Source organism: Eurypyga helias, unplaced genomic scaffold (genome assembly GCF_000690775.1).
Source record: "Eurypyga helias isolate BGI_N326 unplaced genomic scaffold, ASM69077v1 scaffold3281, whole genome shotgun sequence".
Lineage (NCBI taxonomy): Eukaryota > Metazoa > Chordata > Aves > Eurypygiformes > Eurypygidae > Eurypyga > Eurypyga helias.
Window position 1 is genome coordinate 110,165 of NW_010232608.1, and position 20,736 is coordinate 130,900.

General features: G+C 42.6%; 1 protein-coding gene across 1 annotated transcript in view; it reads right to left on the minus strand.

Annotated features, from left to right (window-relative positions):
- The window catches only part of KIAA1244 (KIAA1244 ortholog), a gene marked incomplete at its 5' end in the record, with an annotated part of 49,931 nt that overhangs the window by 16,243 nt on the left and 12,952 nt on the right, over positions 1-20,736 (minus strand). Inside the window, 12 exons of the mRNA XM_010161434.1 lie at positions 1,981-2,103; positions 3,204-3,348; positions 3,719-3,898; positions 5,751-5,896; positions 7,433-7,566; positions 9,137-9,451; positions 10,070-10,220; positions 11,598-11,708; positions 11,967-12,182; positions 12,418-12,525; positions 14,316-14,481; positions 15,693-15,859. Of these exons, the coding sequence (XP_010159736.1) occupies positions 1,981-2,103; positions 3,204-3,348; positions 3,719-3,898; positions 5,751-5,896; positions 7,433-7,566; positions 9,137-9,451; positions 10,070-10,220; positions 11,598-11,708; positions 11,967-12,182; positions 12,418-12,525; positions 14,316-14,481; positions 15,693-15,859 (1,962 nt within the window). The remainder of the gene's footprint in view (positions 1-1,980; positions 2,104-3,203; positions 3,349-3,718; positions 3,899-5,750; positions 5,897-7,432; positions 7,567-9,136; positions 9,452-10,069; positions 10,221-11,597; positions 11,709-11,966; positions 12,183-12,417; positions 12,526-14,315; positions 14,482-15,692; positions 15,860-20,736) is intronic.

Here is a 20,736-nt window from a genome sequence, read left to right on the forward strand (position 1 = left end):
TGTGTGATGGACTGACCACAACCCCCATTCCCTGTCCCCCTGCACTGCTGGTGGGGAGGAGGCAGAGAGAAGCGGGAGCAAAGCTGAGCCTGGGAAGAAGAGAGGGGTGGGGGGAATGTGTTTTAAGTTTGGGTTTTGGTGCGCTTTTTATTGATTAAATTATTTTATCCCCCAGTCAAGTCTGGTTTTCCTGTGACAGTAATTGGTGAGTGGTTCCTCTCTGTCCTTATCTCAACCCTTGAGCCTTTCACCGTATTTTCTCTCCCCTGCCCAGCTGAGGAGGGCAGTGACAGACCTCCAGCCAAGGTCAGGCCACCACAGACACCCTCAGCCTCCAGTGTCTCAGTATCACAGGTGTCACTGACTCTGTGGCATTAACAGACTCCCACTTTCAGGTCAGCCTCACTAAATGTATTAAATAAGCAGGCCAGCTCCAAGGCGTTCTGTTGCAGACCTCCTCCCCAGATAACTCCATTCCCTCCAGCATGTTCCCTGCGTGCAGTCTGGCTTCCTCCCCTCTCAGCCAATGTTCTGCCTACCCTATAATACTTGGCTTGTAACCATGTTTCTAGTTTAGGCAAATATTTTACATTCAGTGTCAAATCTGAAGCTTTACTAAATGCTTATATACACTAACATTTTATTGCCTTAAAAGCTACTCCTCTCAGAAAAAAACCCACATGATAAATACTACATCCTACTTTATTCTTTTTTTCACTACCTTTATTTGCTTTTTCTATGCCCTTAACTCTTCCCCAATCATGTATTTTAAAGTCTTGTCTACATCTGCTAAGTTAGCCAGTGTAGTTATCCTTCAGCTTTACGTTAAAACGCACATAAATGGTCATGTATTTGCTACTGCTCAGTACTGAAGTATCCCATAGTCCCACTACCTCTAATAGAAAAAAAGACCTTGCTTTTTAACATGCAATCATGAAAGGGACAAACTTACCTCATGAAAGTAAGAAACCTAAAGAAGTAAGAGACAGGCTTTTAAATTCCCGAGAAGGAGCATGAGTTCCCTCTACTGGTACCAGACATACATTGCAAGCTGAATTCTGCCTCCACTGAAACTGGTGGTGAAATAGCTTAGTAAGCCAAGACCAGCATTAAAAACTGCATCTGCTGCAGTTAGGTGCTTCTTTTAAATCAAAGAGAGTCGCTTACAGACCTCGATACCTCTGTGAATCAATATATATGTGAAAAAGAGCCCCATTTTGACACTTACTAGAAGTTCTTCAATTTACGTAAGAAAAAACCCAATGGCTCCAGTTGAATTAAAAGTGTCCAATTCCCATGATCAAGGCAAGCTGGGGAGAGCAGGAACACGGGGGCAGAATGACCCAAACCGTTTGCCTTTGTTCTGAAGTTTGGTGATGTATCACAACTACTCGGTAGGGTCACCCTGACTTGACAAGCCTGGGCTCTGCTGCCCTCGGTTACACAACAAAAAAACTAAGCATGGGAACAGTGTTGTGAGGTGCAGCGCTCACAGCCTCACTGAAGGTTCGGCAGGTTTCCAGCACTGGGCACGCCAGACTACTGCTGCTGAGGTGGGCAAGGGTAGAAAAGAGCCCCGTGGCTTTGATCGCTGAGCGTAAAACACACTCTGTTCTGCCAGAGACAATCCGTGCTGTCGCTGCACAACACCAGGCCCTTTCTGCAGAATTCTGTTGGTTGGCTTGATTTCTTTATTATTTAAATGAATATAAGTAATTCCTGATGGAAATCAAGATCAAATGAAGCGGTCATTTAATAGCGAGGTACACCTCTGCTGCTATGAAGAACCGATAGCATTAAAAATGCTTCAGAAATAATCCCTTGGTCTTGGTTTGATTTTATTTTTTAAAGCATCCTGGACTCAATTTCTTCACTGCTTCTCTCTTCCCGTCCATACCATGTATTACATAACTGAATTCCCTTCTTCTGCAGGAGGAGAATTATGACTTAATAGGATAAAAGGAAAATAAACATATTTACCAAGTCCTTTGACAAACTTCATAAGGCACATAATGTAACTGGTGGCAGCATTGGCAAAGACCTGGATGCTGTCTGTGTTTAGAAATGCTTCAAATACATCAAACACCGGAGCCTGGCATTTCCCTGTGGAAATAACAAGATGAGAACTCTTCCCCCTTCCCCCAAAAGGGTGATTTTCCAACATTTTTTTCAACAATTTAACTGAATCTGTAGAATCTCATCTGTTCTGGGCAGAAACAGGAATGGTGTTAGAAGTGAAACCTTCTCTAGCTCCTGAGGCAAGTCGTGCAGCGCTCTGTAGGAAGTAACAGAGTCTCCCTCCTTTGCCTGTGAAAAATACCAGCTTATGCCTGCCAGAACGGTAAGGGCAGGTTTGAATTCAGTTCAGTAGCTAACGCTTCTGACTGGGAGAGGTTTCTGTTTTAGTTCTTGGGAGCTGCCGGGAAGACAGTAGTCACGCAGAAAACGATTCAAACTACACAGTAACTAAGTCACCTCGCTCTTCCTAAGTACATTATCAGGCTTCAAAAGCTGTGTACACTTCTATTTTGCCATTGATCATAACAGCTCTGAAAGACAAAATTTAAGAGGAAGACCCATATCCCTTACTCATGAGGTGTAACACTTAAAAATTTCCTCTAATGGGGCAAGAGGACAGATTAAAGTGATGTTCCTATATTACCCAGTTCCCATACAAACACCTCTGGGATGGATGCAGAATCATTCCTACAGCAGACACGGTTTGTAACCGTGCTAGCAGATGGAAGCCTTGTGATTAAGAGCCTGGCCACACTTGCCTAGATTATCACTAACTTGCCCTGAGGTACAAGGGGAATAGGTTTCAGGTAGTAAGAAAGACCATCCACATGAGATGTGGTGGTTGCACAGAGTATGATTTTCTTTCTCTAGCAGGACAGCGACAAAGGCCCAGCCAAGCTCAGAACTCCTGCGCTACTGTTTGCCCAAAAATACTCAAACAGGTTTGCAGCATTTCTTTCTATCCTCTAGATTCTGGCAGATGAATAGAATGAGAAAGTCAGCACAACACCTCTGCTTTCCCTCTCACCCCAGCTAATAAACTAGATGCTTCAGTACAGCCAGAGTGTTGCAGTGCCACTGCTCAGGTAGGGCATTTAAATACACTGAGTTAGTTATTGCGTCCCCAAGGATTGAGACAGGGAAACAAATGCACACACAAAACAGTCAGTGCAGTGCACCCTTACCCACAGAGTATTCTCCTACAAGGTACTCTTTAACTTCTGACTTGCTGCTGCTGTGAACTGTTTCCAGGGCACTGAACAGGGGTCTCCATCCTGACTGGATCTGCGTAGAACACATTTCCACCAACTCTCCTATGGAGGTGACCACCTGGGACAGTGTAGGAGAGGTTAAAAGAATGACCAGACCTGATACACCCATGGACCTTCAGAAGGAATGAGGATGGGTCTGAACACATTCACAGATTTTACCATGTCAGTCTAGAATATTTGTTTTCTTTTTCTGAGATAATAGAAAAGTTTCATTTAATTACTTTAAAACCAGGTGTACTGTCTCTGTGCTCTATCACAATGCTGGCTTCGATAAGGCAGAGCCCTCCTGATTCCTTGGAGATGATTAAGGGGTGCCATTTGAAAGGAATCTGGGAAACACTCTCAGGCGGACCAATCGCACTCTGGAGACCGTCTTTCTTATGGGCATGGCAGGCCAGACACAGACACCCTCATCAGGGCTGACTTGCCTGGTCTTGGACATCCTCATCACACAGCTCCAGCTGCATGATACGCTCAAAGGGGCGGAAAAGCGCCTCATTAAAGTGAAAATGAGAAGGCTCATTCCAGTCCGTCAGCACTTCAGTGAGGATGTCATGGATGAAAGAGACAGCTTTCCGAGACACATGCCTCTCCTTATGACAGGCAGCCTGCAGGGAAAGGAGGAGTATTATAGTTTGTCCAAGCAAAATATTTGCTTTTAGGGAGACAATTTTAAGGGAGATAAACACTTCATGTTGCTGAACCCTAAAACAGCTTTACGACTAACGTGACAAGGGACCCCACTGCAATGAAAATGGAGGAGTACTGCCGTGGGAAGAGATGACTGAGACTCTGAGCTGCTTGAAGACCCACAGACCATGAAGGCTCACTGACAATTCAAAGAGCACAGAGCTACAAATAAATAAATATTAAACCCCACAGAACAGAACTCGTGTGAAATGTCTTTCGATTCTACTGTGTGACCATCTTTCCATTCACCGTACCTATTTATACACGACCAAATTTCACCTTTTGTTTGGCTATTTATGGAACTTAAAAGTGATGAGAACTGTCTCACTTTGGAAGAGCTATTAAAAATTAAACGCTGGTGTTTCTGCATATAAAGTTACTGTCCTGAGCAGGTTATGCTGAATTCTGTCCTTTCCCTGACATTGCTCCTTCCCAGTAACACCTTAATCTGCACTGAAGTCAACCAAAAATACCCACCAGCCGTCCATTCTGAAAACATGGAAGGTACTTGAGTTTAAACCGGCTTGGGATCTTAAAAGGCTCAAAAGTGTTCAAAACAGGAAAGGTATTTAAAGTGGTCTCAGCCTGGCATCCAAAGGCAAGTGAGACTAGTTCGGAAGATAAAGGGCTGTTAAAGCATAAACCAGAACTCGTCTTTGCTATTGCTACTTCACTTGGACGGACTCCACTGAGACACCTCAGTGTCTGAACTCTGCTGTGAGACAGCACACACATTTTCTTGAGTCAATGAAGCAACGTGCTGTGGCAATTTACTCAACAGCTCGTCTTAAAACCCTGGAGAAGCATGCTCCCAATAGACCTGGGCACATGACACCATATACCTCACCAACAGAAAGAAAGGAATTCAATTGGTTTATTCATACCAATGACACAAATCAAATAGCCCTGACAAGTCAAGGCACCAGTGTTTCACCAGATCAGACCAAACATTTTGGTTGAGGAAAGGTGATTTGTTATGGCTGAAATACATTCAGTGACTGCTACTGTCATGCCACTGGCCAGGGTTCACAAGGTAGGAGAAGGAAAGGGAAAAATGTCACCATCTTCACAGCTGAGCTGGCTTTATGTGGGAAAAGAAAGCCTGCATCCTTTTATGGGAAGTCTTGCAAGGATGCAGGCCCTGACTGGGAAAATAGGTAGAAGGAGGAGTTACTTGTAACCCCTTAGGGTGCTTTAAATTTTTTCACCACTGACACACTAGAAGTCTCCTGTTGCAAAAATCCAACACACTGTCCCTGGACCTGCCCATTCCAGTTATTTAAAAGTGCACTGTCAGTGGCCTGTCACAATATAGGACACAGTATATTCCCACAGGAAGCTGAGGGGGGGGCTTTTTACAAGGGCCTGTAGTGACAGGACAAGGGTAACGGGTTTAAATTAAAAGTGGGGAGGGTTACATTGGATATCAGGAAGAAGTTCTTCACAGAGAGGGTGGAGAGGCACTGGAACAGGTTGCCCAGAGAAGCTCGTGATGCCCCATCCCTGGAAGGGTTCAAGGCCAGGCTGGATGAGGCTTGGAGCAACCTGGTCTAGTGGAAGGGGGCCCTGCCCATGGCAGGGGGGTTGGAACTAGATGATCCTTAAGGTCCCTTCCAACCCAAACCATTCTCTGATTCTGTATACAATACTCCAAGAGGAGTGTAACCAGTTTTGACAGTGTTGAGGGTTGATATACATTTTAAGAGTTATCAAGCCTTCTCCAGCTTTGCCATCTCTTGCACACATTCCCATTTTCTCCCCCATTCCTACCTCTACAAGGTGAGGTGCCACCAGGCTCCAGCAGCGCATGAGGTGGAGCAATGGGCGAGATTTACTCCTTACAATTCTGAGCATGGCATCACCAAGTCGGAACAAATGAAGTGCGCTTCTCCTGTCCTGGGTAGATTTTACTTCACCTGCAAGAAAGTATAAGAAAATAAATGGAAGCTAAGCAACAGCAGCTCTTGCACCTCTAGATGTCTAAGTTGGAATTTTGATCAGATATCAGGTTAGACATTTTTAGTATTAAGTCGGGAGGGGGGTGGTGGGTGGTAGAGTGGGGAAGATGGTGGAGGGGAAAAAAGAAGGAAAAAAAATTGATATAAAGCACAGCCTATGCCTGTGTAGGTAAAAGAACAGGAGATGGACACAAGTTTTAAGCACAACTTATTAAACACACTTTATTTTAAGTGATCAAATATTTTTTTAAACATTTTAAAGACAAAGGTTTGGAGTAGTAGAGCAGAAAAGTTAAGCAAGGAGTTAAACAGTTAATATTAAGACCCAAAATAGTAGCTGCAAAAACATTTGGTGACATCTACAGGAAAGAATATAAAATGCAAATTATTTAGTTTTGGTTTGTCCTTTTGTATTTTTTATCAAGCAAAGGATGTGAAGCAAAGAACGTGAGAAAATGTTTTTCTGCTCCCCAACCAGTAATATTTGTTATTTCCTATAAAAGAGACTAATCATCTGTCACTCTTACAACAGTTAGAAGGACGCTTCATTCTCTCATTTAAAATATGCTGGTGCTTTTATCTCTAACAAAAGATGTAATCAGGGAGCATACCACTTTTAATATTAAAAAAACAATTAATTTCACTATCCAAATTTTAACTTCACTATTACTAACTACTGATGATTGACTGCTAAGTACATGATAAGGGGGTCACCATTTATTAGAAATAAAGTGATGAATGTTGCAGCCTGGAGACAAGCAAGAGCAAAAAACGATCAATTTGAAATGTCACATTGAGAAAATGACAAGTAGCACTTCAGGGAGAAGGGAAACGGGTTACATGAGACATATACTAGATAAAATCCACATCTGTCACAGGACAGAACAAAGCCCATATGACTAATGTAACTACAAAAGGCACAGTACAAATTTAAGTGAAATATTTCCTTTGGGTACAATCCTTCTCTTCTATCTGAGACAGTGACGGAAATGACAATTCACGGGCTTTGTACTGTAAGTTATATGCTCCACTCTGCTGGGGAAGAGCAAATGGAACAAATGCCACTGCTTTAACGTTCTTCAGCTGTGTGCTTTGTTTGCTCTCACCCATTTCCTGAACGCTTCGGAGGTTATCCCACTGTCAAGTGTCTAACCTAAATCCACTGTCCTAGGTCTATGTTCACCCAAGTTTCCTTATTGGATTAGGCTCCAAAATGGGGCTGCGATTAAATATCTATGGATAATTAAAACCCCCGAAGTCCAAGAATCAAATGAATGTCCTCTGAAGTGTTTCATAGCAGGAATGGGTCCCTGTCCCAAAAAAATGCTCAACCTTTTCTGAAGACTTTGAATTTCTCCTATAGAAAGATCTTAGTAGATTAAATACTGTTTTACTTATACTCAGAAATTCAATTGGAAAAATACAAAGCAAGTCCTGTAAGCAGTACAGCTGTACATGAAACACAGAACTCTAAGGGATCTTGAGGTGATTTACCTGGCATTGCTAGGGAGTAATCAACTGTATCGGTGACTGAATGGAAAAGCTGGGCCTGAGAAGCCTTCTTGAGCTGGTAAAGGAAGCCTGCCAGTGCCATCAAGTTTAACTTGTCAGCAGCATCTTCAAAGAGCCTGTGAGTAAAAGAACAGAATCTAACTGAAAAATTCATGAGATGCAGACTTCAGTGTGCATGTTAAGAGGAACATCCTTATCTGTTCATGGCTGCTACGTGTTGTCTTTGGTGAGGGCTTTTTCATTTATACAGTGCTACAGAAAGACTTTGATCCAGCAGCTTTACTAATTGGCAGGTGGGAAGTAGAGTGCTGTAGGACCAACCAGAACCTTTCCAAGATTGAACAGCGGTACTAAAACAGTCAAAATAAAAAGTAACTTTTTCAAGGAATCAACGCTTCCCCATTACTGTATCTTAATGTTATAAGCAGTTCATGAACAGTAATCAAAAAAAAAAACCAAAAAACCAGTGAGAGTATGCCCAGTCCTCACAACACAGATCATCATAACTTCAGTGACTTCAGGGTTACACCAGTCTGCTCCATCTGAAGTTACAGTGCTTTATAATTCAAGTCTTAGACCTAAAGCTGCTGTACCTGAATTGCTATTTAGGCATACAAACAAGAGTTGTTATTTTCATCTGCAATGAGCTCTTAAGATGTAAGAGTTAAAATCTGTACCCTTAAAGCAGCAAACTTACGCTTACACAGGAGGTGGGTTCTACAGAGATCACAGTGAAATTTCACATTGTACAGCCACAAGTTGACACAAATACGTCTTTCTGACATTGGTTTTCATGAAAACCATTCTGTAGTCCTGGGAAAACAGGACTGAATCCTGATAACGTCCGCACTGAAGTAACAGTGCAGAAATCAAACCCGGATCTCTAACATTACAGTACTGCTATTCTCTAATCCTTGGAACCAAGTTGTGTTGTGAGATTCCTGAATAAAAGGTACTTTCCATGCACAGTCAAACCCCTACAAGCAGTGTTAGCACGCATTAGCTTTTCCTCTGAGTTTACAAATAACACCCTCCTATGTGCAGCAATCAAGAATGCAAAAAGCCAGCTGGAGAAAAAAGGGGTATTATTAGGAGCATGCAAACCCGGGAAATTTTCAGCTCTAGCCCGGGCTGCCAAAAGGATAGAGGAAACAGTGAAAAAGTCTGTGACATATCGGTCTGCAGCGTTGTAGGGACACTTAACCTAGACATTCTGTGACCACGCTTGGTGGCCCTTCCTCGTCCGGACACACTGGGGCAGGTTGACACACGGTTCACACAGTCCTGACAAAAGCAGCTGCTTTGTAACCAACACTGGTCTTGTCACTCAGCCCCCTCCTGTCAGGACAGGCACCTACTTATTTTGTCTGCTTTAATGACCACAACAGATGAATTCACATGCAAGCAGTAAATTCACCAGTGTCGGGATGCATTTGATTTACGTGGCATATTTGCTGTCGTGCAGACATACTCAGCCCACTACCTGCAGGGCAGGTACTGCAGAGATGCAGAAAACCAGGTCTTTTAGTAATGCCTGTTTGTGATGCACACGCAGCTCTCTTGTGAAACTCAACTGAAGAAAGTGGCTACAACAATGAGAGATCAGGCCCCACTGCACCATAAAAAGGTCCATTTTGGTCCTGTTTTGGGAACGGGGATTCAGGTTCCTAAGAGCACTGCTTTTACCTGTCAGCTTGCGTGGAGAGTGTGAGAACAGCCTTGGCAGCACTGGTCCCACACAGCAGGCTGCCTCCACGGAAGTCAAAAGCTCTGCCCTTGCTGCTCTCCTTGATGAGTTCCTGGATGGAAACTGGCTGAATGACAGGATTGCTGCTGAGGGTGGTCTCCTGCTCAGGGGTCAGGGCCTGAGGAGACTCCCCAGGCTCAGAGTCTGGGTGCAGCCCTCCAGGTGCCTGCTGCGACTGGGTGATGGTAAGGGAGGGCTGGGAAGCACCGTCACTGAAGTGGGTGTGCTCCAGCGTGCTGATGTACTCACACACCCTGAGAGCAAACAGGAGAAGCAAAGATAAATAAAACCCTCAAAACAACAACTTACACACAGACACTAGTCACCGGGCTCACTGAAGAAACACTTGGGTCTGTGCCCCAGAGGTGAGTCAGAATGATGGTGCAAGTGTAGCTCTCGGCTGCCTCACAGCCCCATCAGTGTGGGACGCCAGCTTGCGTGGAAACCCACTGCCAATTTGCAGGTACCCATTTCTACATCTGAACCAGATAGGATACACAAGACATCCTCCTCAAACTGTAAAGAGACGATCTCTAACTCTCAGACTACACATAGATTATCTGTTTTCTTACATCCTTTGGCCTCCCGTGTGCCTAGATAGCAACCAGTTTAGTAGAGGTGCCTGAAATGCCCATTTAGGTTCCTGGGTCTGCCAGTTTTCTGGGAACTTTGACATTTCTAAGCACTGATTTTGCCTCTGAACAGTGGTGGAGAACAGCACTGCCTTTTTTTTCCTCTTACAGATACTGGCAGTTAATTCACTCTGACATTGTTTTTACAGAACAAGAGCATGTAAAGTCTTTTTTCCTCAGTGAGTTACTTTCAAGAAACATGGTATAAATTCTGTTTCTTTTGGGAAAGCTGTTGAGTACCTGAACACGTGAGGCCAACAGTCCTGATTGTGGCTTCCCATCTCCAGGCCTACGTTAAGGACTGCATCCATACACAAAACATGAGCAGTGTGCAGGCAGACTCCCTGCACTTTCCCCATCTGCTCCAGTTTCTGCTCCACTTTCTGTTTCACTGCAGCATGAAAAATAAAATTAAAAAAACCCATTAGCTTCTCCAGCTTTTAAACAATCACTGGTTTGTACATAGGGTGACCACAAAGGTATACAGTCAGAAAGCTATAAAAGAACATGGATTTTAGACAAAAAACAAATTGGAGAAACCCATTTCTTCCTAATACACATGAGGCAGTTTTAAAATTAAAATCCCTTTTGACTGATCATATATGCATGAAAAAAAACCAAACCAAAAAACAATGACAGATTGACACTCTCCACCCCCAGATTCACATCTTGTCGCCCACAGGACAGATGCAGATTGCCAGTTTCTCTTTGGAGCTGGCTGGCTGGATATTTGTTTATTTTTACAGAAATCTCCTTTGCTATGGGGGGAAAAAAAAAAAAGTTTGCAGATTTCACATTCATTTCCATACAAAAGTTTCACTAAAGAGCTTTTGGTAATGGATACTCTAGTCAAAGCAAAACTAATCCTGATCTGAACTACAAGCATTTGGACTTCATTCTTTTTCCTGAGAACCTCTGAAAAGTTTAGTTGTCACACTGCATTGGAAGGGAAACAAATTTTGAAGCTCTCCAAGCTTTCACAGAACAGATCTGCTGCCCTCTGGCTACTGCCTCCTCTTTGCTTCAGCGTGGCCTTGCCAACTCCTCTCAGCCATATCTAGTAGTTTGTTTGTGCTCAGGCCTATGCAGCTTTGTTTCCTCTACTGAGACACCAAATTTAAGTGCCAAGCAGAGTCATTTGTGCAATACTTTTGTCATGGGCTTCTTGCCATTAGCCATCAGATGTCATCAGACACATTTTATGTGCTTCCCCAAACAGCCATTGGAGACAACAGTTGACTGACTTCCACTGAGTCTGAAGTAGTGCTATAGGAATGCAGAACTTATTACATGTTATATGTACATCTTTTTTTTATTCCAGCTTCCTTACAGCATGATTCAGAAACAGTTTTAAATATCTGATGATGACAAAAGATAACAAAGGATGTATGCACAGGTCAGGGAAAGGGACACAAACTCAGTCTATATTACCACCCAACACATTAAAAACAAATGTTTCTCTGGTGCCCTCTGCCTGTACTAGTATCACAAGGCTTAAAAAGCGCACATTTCCAAAATGTGCTGTTGACTTACCTGTTGTTCCACTGATTTTGGTTCCATACAAAATATAATTAGTGTGACATAATGTTCAGAACCTACAACAGCAGGACATGCACTCAAACCTCTAGACATAGATCCCATACACCTACAACTGAGTGGGGTAGAGTAACGGCATTGCCCTCTGTCCTACTACGCATAGCAAAGTACTTTCCAGTTGCACCTTTACAGGCCATATGAGATAAGGTAGATAATTTAATCACACAATCACCTTGAGCTATAGTATCACTGGGCTCTTGGATTTCTTTTTCCTCTTTCTCTTCTTGGACACAGGAGGCAGCAGCCATTTGGGCAAGAGCAGATGCACAGTTAGCAGCAACTCCTGTAAAGCAACGGCACAATTACTGTTTAACCAGCATTTCCTCCTCAGTCCCATGCAACCTCAACAACAGGTTGTGCCAAGGTAAGTTGGCTGGACATGTCTACACTGTAAGGCAGGTAGGCTCTGTGGGGACTCCCTTCAGTTAGGTTCCTATCCAAGACTGGAATAGGATGCTGCTTTTCTCTCTCCCAAAATCCTTCAAGGAAAGTTACTATGCTATTTTATGAGTCTGCCATGACATCCCACATGTAGCAGTACCTAGAGCACAGCTCAGCCGGGCTGCCCTCCTCAGTCCATCCAGGCTCACACAGATGGAGTCCTTCTCCTTTTGGTTCTGCTCCTTGGCTCCTTCTGCTCCCAAGATGAAGGCCAGCCCCTTGGAGCTGCCTGCCATACGGCCAGTAAGTGGTGTGGACAAAGTGTCAATCAAGTTCTTCCAACAGCCGATTAAAAGGTATCGGGCAAAAGCAACTCCTGGAGTGAGAAATGCATTACTACTACTACTGGAAAATAACACAACGGCAGCTTTGTCATCAGTGGTAAAAAAAAAAAAAGTCATATTTGACCTCTGCACGCTGGACTACCAATTCACACGTAGGATGTACCAACATAGTTCCATCAACCTTTAAATTGTGCTAAAACACAATTTATCTGAGTGTGCTTATGGTATATAACAATCCACTTGTGCTTATAATACAGTCTTAATTACCTGCTACAACAGAATCATCTGCCTTCCAGTTTTGGGAAAGAGGAGATTGAGCTGAAGCAGATGCCATCAATTGGCCACCAATTGCACTGCTTCCCAAGCCATCGATATCTGCCAGAACATTAAAAAGAAAAAAAAATTACTATTTGACAGACAGATGGCATAAGGAAAGCACCTCCTACTGGCTCTTTGTTCAAGTAAGTACTAGCACTCCTGACTTCTCAGGTATGCTTTGTAGTTGCTCTTTTTTGGCAGCCTTCTGAAGCCTTGACATAAACAGGAGCTGTGGCATCATATGCTTTGCCCAGTATAACCAATGTTTTCTTGAAGAGGGGAAATATCCCACGCTCAAAAGCGCCACACTCCCTGGTATTACACAGTCACCAGAACTCTCAAAGATTTCACGTCATTTATTACAGTTCAGGCCTTCCCTCAATGTTAAATTTCCACGTTTCTTAGCATAACCTTTCAAATCTTCCGAAATCCTGTATCTAGATGTTCCCAGACCTCAGTCTGAGTCCTCAAGATGCACTAGGATTCTATGTCTTAAATGCAATTTTTAGTAGACCTATGTAGATTCGATCACAACGAAAGAAATGCAACCCTCTCTCCAACACAACAAAAGATGGGCTTCTCAGAGACAGTTTAACATTAGGGATGTCAGTTTGATTTCCCTTCTAGCAGCTCATCTGCCTGTCTCTTCTCCATATACTTCATGGCTATTCTTTTTCCAAAGTGTTTCTTCCAGCTTCCCAGCTTCATAGCTAAAAGCAACACTGAGGTCAATACAATCAGCAAAAATCTTTCTGAGCAGTGCCCTCTGACTACCAGTTAATGGCTCAGCTGAAGCCAGTGTTCTCCCTGCATACACTGTTTTAATTACCTCTCTGTAATCATACAGTATACACATTCAGGCAGACAGTGCATTTCATACCAATACAGTATCACAGACATCCTGCTGCCTTTCAGCTGATAGCATTTGATTTTTTTTTCCCCTCAAAGGAAGCTGAGGGTTGTTTTTAAGCAGTTGTTAGAAGCGCTCCAGATTTTCAGCTTCTCTCTAGTGCCATTTGGCATATCCCTCTCGTACCGCAAACCTGATCCAAGGGGAGCCCAATCTGTGGAAAGCTTCCATGGTCAGACAGCACTATTTGCATTTGTACGGCACCACAGAGCACTAAAATGGCTTTGCTATGACATGAAGAAAACAGCAGCCTTACTGCTTATCACTAACAGGTACCAAGGCTACCAGAACTGCAGCTGACAGCATTGAGAGATCATTTGGTTCAGTGAACAATCTTACTCTCCCTCTTTCCCACTAAGAGTTTGTTTTAAACCCATGCTTCAAAGGCTTTCTGTCTGATCCAAAACAAACACTTAAGAACCTGACACAGTTAAGTCTGACTCCTTCTCTACCCTGGAGAAGAGAAGGCTCCGGGGAGACCTTATTGCAGCCTTCCAGTACCTGAAGGGGCTACAAGGAAGCTGGGGGGGACTTTTTACAAGGGCCTCTAGTGACAGGACAAGGGGTAACAGGTTTCAATGGAAAGTGGGGAGGTTTAGATTAGATATCAGGAAGAAGTTCTTCACAGAGAGGGTGGTGAGGCACTGGAACAGGTTGCCCAGAGAAGCTGGGGATGCCCCATCCCTGGAAGTGTTCAAGGCCAGGCGGGATGAGGCTTGGAGCAACCTGGTCTAGTGGAAGGTGTCCCTGCCCATGGCAGGGGCGTTGGAACTAGATGGTCTTTAAGGTCCCTTCCAACCCAAACCAGTCTGTGATTCTCATTTTGTGCAATGCCACATGATGACATGCTGTTCTGTATATAATGCAACAAAGCTGCATGTTACTGTAGCTTGGTTTAGACCCGTGCTTGGAAGTTAGCCTTGCCACCAGAACATACCTGTCAGCATGGTGATAAGTGGAAGGCTGTGCTCTTCAGGGCTTCCCCAGTATCCAGCTTCCCCCAGCATGTTCCTTTCTAGTACCTGGTGGTACAGTTCTTCAACCCAGGCCTGGGAAAATACCATCAGCACTCCACTGGACTGGACCTGCTTCATGAACTCCTTCTGCAGTGAAACATAAAAGCCAGATGTAAGACAACAGTAAACCCTACAGCATGAGCCTCATTTCATGGGTCTAATCCTGCGCTTAAAGGAACGCAGGAGTAGAAATGAAGTTACGAAGAACTAACAGAGGATCGCAGTGTGTCTCAATGGTGGAGAACGACATAAACGAGGAGCTTTCCCTTCTCTTACTGCAGTTCATGCAAGATGCAAATCATGACGGTTCTTGCACAGTGACAGTGGGACATGCTGATGCCTCACTATCTCCATGAGGCAGGGGTAAGATCTGAGTTCCGATAAAAAGAAGTTGTGGCACCTAATGCTGCCTGTCCAGCAATCAGGCCCTGCTGCATTGAACAGTCACCAGAGATGAACTGGGGTCCTGTTAGATATCGGGACTGTTTTCACCAATATCTGGGTCATGCTCAGGCCTGCTGTGCACAGTGCTGCCCCTAGAGAAGGTTCTGAGTCACAGATGAGGCTTGCAGCTGCTGAAGAGCATACCAGAACTGATGATGATGTTAAAACCCACTTGTTTTTGAGGTCGTTTAGAACATAAATTCTCTTACATGGGAAGCTCAGCAATAATGGTACATTTTAACAGATTTTTAAAAAAATTTTTTTTTTATTCCATGTATCACTGTTTTTTTATTTTTAGGAAAACTCTGAAACATTTTCTCTTTGGCAACTTAGTTGAAAAACAGATTCATGTTTTATAACTCCTGCAGCCTTCAAAACAATTTTCAAGAATCCCAAGCTCAGAAATCCCAGATGCCACAAAAATCACCAGTTATACTATTAAAACCTTAATATTTTTCACTCTAATTTCTCATTACTTCATCTGCGTAAATACAAACCAAGTATTAAGCAAGAAATTTATCATCATGCTCAAAAGCAGTTGCAAGATGAAGGCATGTCCCTTGATAATGTGCACAGACAACACTTGCTGCATCACGTGTGCTAATGAAGATCTGTTCTGAAGATACAGTGCCCACCAGTAAGCAGCATTCATCCCTCTAAAAATTACAGAGAAGCTGTGTAGTTCAGATGCGTGACATTTATCATGTAAGATTCATAAGCAGCTGGGAGAATGCTTCATTTGCAATTATTATTTCTCCACTTAGCAAGAAGCCTGAAGGCTTTATGTGTGGGCTGTTTTATGTGAAAGGAAGCAAAGCAGATTTTTTAACAGTTTCCCATATTCCCCAACTCACCAGCAAGACAGGGGCTTGGGCAGGCTTCTTCCTGTAGTAATCAGAGTTGGCCAATTTTAGGTTGAGCAGCAGAGTGTAATGTGAGACCATGTAGAGACTGTCTGCATTCATCAGAGTCTGGAAGCTGAAATTTAGGTTTCCCTCAAATCCTGGTGAGTGCATCATACCTAACAAAAACACCATGTGAGCTCTCACATTTTACACAGATTTTGCCTGGAAAAAAAAGAAATCAGAAACCAACCCTAGCATTTCAGCAGCAACAGATTGCTAGAATAGTTAATGAATCATCAGTAGAAATTACTCGACTAAATGTACTAGCATAGGGAATAGAAAAAGAAGTAGTCCATCTAGAATGCAGTGCTGCAAGGCAGACTAAACACTCCAGTCACAGTCCAGCAAAACAACATGCTAAATTTCAAATACACAAGGAGCACCAGCATTCATTGGGATGACTGCCAGGTATAAAGTAAAGGGCAGGATCCATCTGCAATGCTAACTGGAAAGGTGAGGTGGGAGGGGGCAGAGGCAAAGCCTTCTTACCTAACTGAGCACCCATTGTACCAAGGGGTGCTCATGAGGGTGACAGACCTTTTAACTCCCAGAAAATCTGTCCTGGCTAAGTAAGTTGTTGGATGGGGACTGGAGTGCTTGTCACCTTGCAGGATCAGGTTGTAATTATCGTTCTCTGTATGGCCTAGAGGTACATGGACAAATTTCTGGGGCCAAGCTGGCTGGAACTTGTTACAACTCCAAGCCCTGTTCAGTTCATACAGGACCTACTTTCTAGTTAGCTGAGCACCTGCAGTTCTGTTAGACCCATAAGCCACCTGTAAGCGCTCAGTACTCCTGAAAACACTATTTGTATGAAACGACAGCCTACAACCATGCCCAGTGGCACAATCCCTTCTTCCCAGGTAGGATGGACAGCACATACACTTTCCGCTGATATAGCCGACCTACTGGTAGAAAAGCATAAATCAAGTGTGAGCAGTACCTAATTGAATTCCCATAATCTGTGGTTTGAGCCATGAAAAAACAAAAAATATTAGACCCTCCCACATGACCCACGATATTTCATGGTTTTCACATCAACTGTGAAATCCATTCATATAATGCCAATTAGGGAAGAATAAGTAGTAAGCCTTATCCTAGAGGAATGTTTGAAATGAAACAAAAAACCAGCTTCCAAGGTTAGTTACATGATGAAGCAAAGCAGTGCCATTTGTTAACTGCTGCAGTGGCTTACTGTGAATATATTCCTCCCACCATAAAGGTCATGCCTCTTCTTAGACAAAATATAACAAACCATTAACAATAAAAAAAAAAAAGAAAAAGAAAAAAAATCCACACACAGAAAAGAAGCAAATGTTTTTCTTGCCTCGTGAGGGTTTGAAAGTTCTGTGCTGCTGCCTTCTCGGACTTTCCACTGTCGTCACTTTGGGGGCGTGGATAAGGTGAGTAACTGTTTGAGGGCGGATTTAGAAAGAGAGTAACTGTTCCAGGGTGGGTCTAAAAAATGAATAGCTGTTCAAGGGAGCAACCTTTGTGGAAGAGGGATGATAGGACTGGTCACACACGGCACCCACACGGGTTGCCGTGTCCTTGGGGTAGAATTCTCATGGTGAACGTTAACAGAGAATCCTTACCTAGTACCGAAACTGATACCACGTGCTTGAAAGCAGCCTCTGAGTAGCTCCCGCGCCTCCTTTATCACTGAAGGCAAAGATGCATCTTAACACTTTGTTGGATGGAGGATCATGATAGTGATGTAGCTAGAATATATTGATTTCATGCCTTATCTCTCTTAAATATGTACCTCGGGGACTTGAATCTCCTAGAGTAATAAAAATCTCAAGGCAGAGATGTGTGTAAAACAAAAAGGCCACTTTGGTTTGCATAAAAATACTTTTTAAAAAGTGCAGCCTCCTGTGCAAGACTACAGTTAAAAAGAAAAGTGTGTAACTGCACATAAGAGTGCCTACTACATAGTGGGTGTATATTCGATCACCCAAAGTGTTTGGGAAAAACATGGCCCCCAATTTCTTCTAAAATATGGGAAAATAAATAAGTGCATTTGAGAGATGCTGAGATCTCAAAAGCAGAAGATGAACTGATGCTTAAACTTGCAATGATGCTTAACAACATAAAAACCTTGCTGCTTAAAAGCTATGGAATCAAAACTGAAAAGAGATGCTAAAAATATTTGTTATGATTATTCACAACACACAGTCTTTTAGAATTAATGACTTGATACAGCAGTTCATGAGAATAGTTATGTCCAAATTAAGAGAATACTGATCATCAACTTTAATTATAAAAATCTGCCAGCTACAATAAACAATGAGATCAGCACACTGTTTTAATGGAGAACAGAGTTCATTTAATTTGGTCAGGTAAAAGGAGGTCCTGAAAAAAATGCAAACTTAATGTTTTGCACAATTCAACATAATGTTGAGAATTTTTAGATAGTACAGTATTTTTTAAGACAGACATCACACTCCAGTGTCCCTAAGGATTTTTTTTTTTTTTTTTGGCATTGGTTTTATCTAGCAACAAGGAGGAACTTTCTGAGGAAAGATGAAAACTGTAGATTAGGAAAGCTTTTAACCAACTGACTTCCAAATATTAATCTCACTATAACTCTGCTTAGCTGACTTAATGTTTTCCATGCTTATACCCCCATGCCAGTGACTCAAACTCCTACCTCTTTTAATTGCTTTTCAATGCTACAAAAACATAATAGTATTACAATACTGTTTAAAGACCTAGCTTGTAGGGAAGACTAGTAAATTGTAGCCAACGTATTTTTCCCCTGAAGTGTAAGAAAAATGGGAAAATGAAACAAAGCAGTTAAATAAGGTCTCTCAGAAATGCAAAAAATACTGTTTCTGCATTGGGTGGTCTCAGAACTGCACCTGCCTCTTTTCTCAACTCAAATCTTAACCAATACTCAAATTGCCCTAACGTGTTCTTCAGGAATTGTACATGAATAGCTGTAGTACCTACAAGGCACAGGGCCAGTTCCTCTAACCTCATCACCGAATTTCTACCTTGAATTGTTAGCGCTAACGAAGGAGTCCTCAAGTAAGGACTCAAACATTGCCTACAGAGGTGGGTCAGACTGGTGTCTTGGAAGCTCTACAGGGGGAGTTCCTAGCCCCAGGCATGTGTTTCTACTTCACTATGTCTCTACAGGTCTTCAAGCTCACGCCTCTCTCACCTACACAGGAACAAAGTCTTCACCACAGGAGGACTGATAGGCTTTTGCTTATGATCTCCGGTACAAGTTAAGGCACTGCTTTAGCTGGATTGAGCCTCATTCCAGTTGTTGAACTGAAACATGAACTTCACAGATCTTGTGAGAGGATAAAATTACAGCTCTAACAATCACAGCTCTATGAAAACACCAGGATACCTCTTATGAGATATTTTAATATAGTAACTTGCTACTATATTTTTCCTTGATTACTTACTAAGTGACATCTTCTAATAATACTTCACCAATCAGACTGGAAACAGGGCGTACATTTTTAAGTGCAGATTTAGCTATGGTGGTGGCTTTCTTAGGAAAGTGAAAGGTCTTTCTCAACTCAACAGTCCAAGTCCAAGACTAGGTATCTTTTTTAGAGAGATGTACAACCCAGAAATTGTGGACTTCATGCAGAAATCAAGTGATAGTCTTGCATCTTTCTCACTGTAATGGTCATACTGAATGACAACACAAGCCATGTGCAGCCTTAAAACCTAGAAGTCTGCTAGGTCTACCTCTTCTGATTCTTTCAAACGTTCTAAAAGAATGTGACAGGCAAAAGAGAAAAGAAGTGGTAAGCTCATTCATACACGAGGGAACAGGTGCACAAGTCTGAGCTCAAGTACTACTGCTGGTCTTCTGACATAACCCGAAGATCACTCTTTTTCAGGAAAAAGTAATCTCTTGTGACAGAAAGGATGCTTTTGAGCACCTCAATTAGGAACGTAATTCATATTAATGTCCCCTTTGAGATATCTCTTTTCTGCGATATAACACGGCCGACGTTCCTCAAGAATGTCTTCCACGGTTAGCACTTAGCTGGGCAGCATGTAAATAGGATATTAGGAATATCATCTTATTCACCCAGCTTTATATCTAAATTACCCTGTATGATGATGAGAGGCATCCCTTCTGACTCTGTATGAGTTTAATGTGTGTGAGAGAGCACAAATGAATGAAGCAATGATTAGGAGAGGAGCAAAAGGAAAGGCAATTGTGGTGAATTTAATTGAAGAAACAGAGAAATATATTTTAACAAACATTTCCAGTTTGGCCACTGTCAGGAAAAAGAAACCCTTGTAAAAATATATATTTTTATACACATTTTAAATATACTATAAATAAGACAAACTAGCCCTTGCAGGGAGTTTTTTCATTTTATTGACCAAGCCAAGATCCCAAAGGTTCTAGCCCTGAAAGAACTACACATATTTAATCTCTTAAAAGGTAAGAGCTTTAACTACTTTGCACTTGGTCTGGGCTTTGAGTTTTGCATTTCCTGTTACGATAGATAGCAGTATTAAGAAAAAGAGAAGAGTGAAGAAGTGAGTTGCTCCTCTTTTCTTAAAAGCTTAAGAACTTACGGCTGTGGAATTTTTATCACCTTCTTTGCAAGGCTGGCATTAGTAATGCAGTGAGTACTAAGTTAATTAAATCTTTCAAAACAGGTGATGGTCTTCCCCACACCCCTTTCATGTTAAGGCACAACCCCAACCTCTCTTCAATGACAGCATGTGCAAATCTTCTCAACAGATCTTCACAAACCTGTGAAGAGATACCTTGCTACAGAAAACTGTTTCTCTACTGAGTGAGGACATAATCCAGAGCCTGTTAAAGAGTCAATGGATTGACCTCCCTTTGAATCAGCACCTGCATATTCAATTTGCTTTGCCCTAAATGAAGTGTGCTGCTGTGGAGAAATGTGCTTTGTAAAGCCCAGACCTCCTTACTCTGCACAGGTTCTCCGAAGATGAAATCCTACACGAGAATCTGTGTACAGTGCTGTCAGAACCT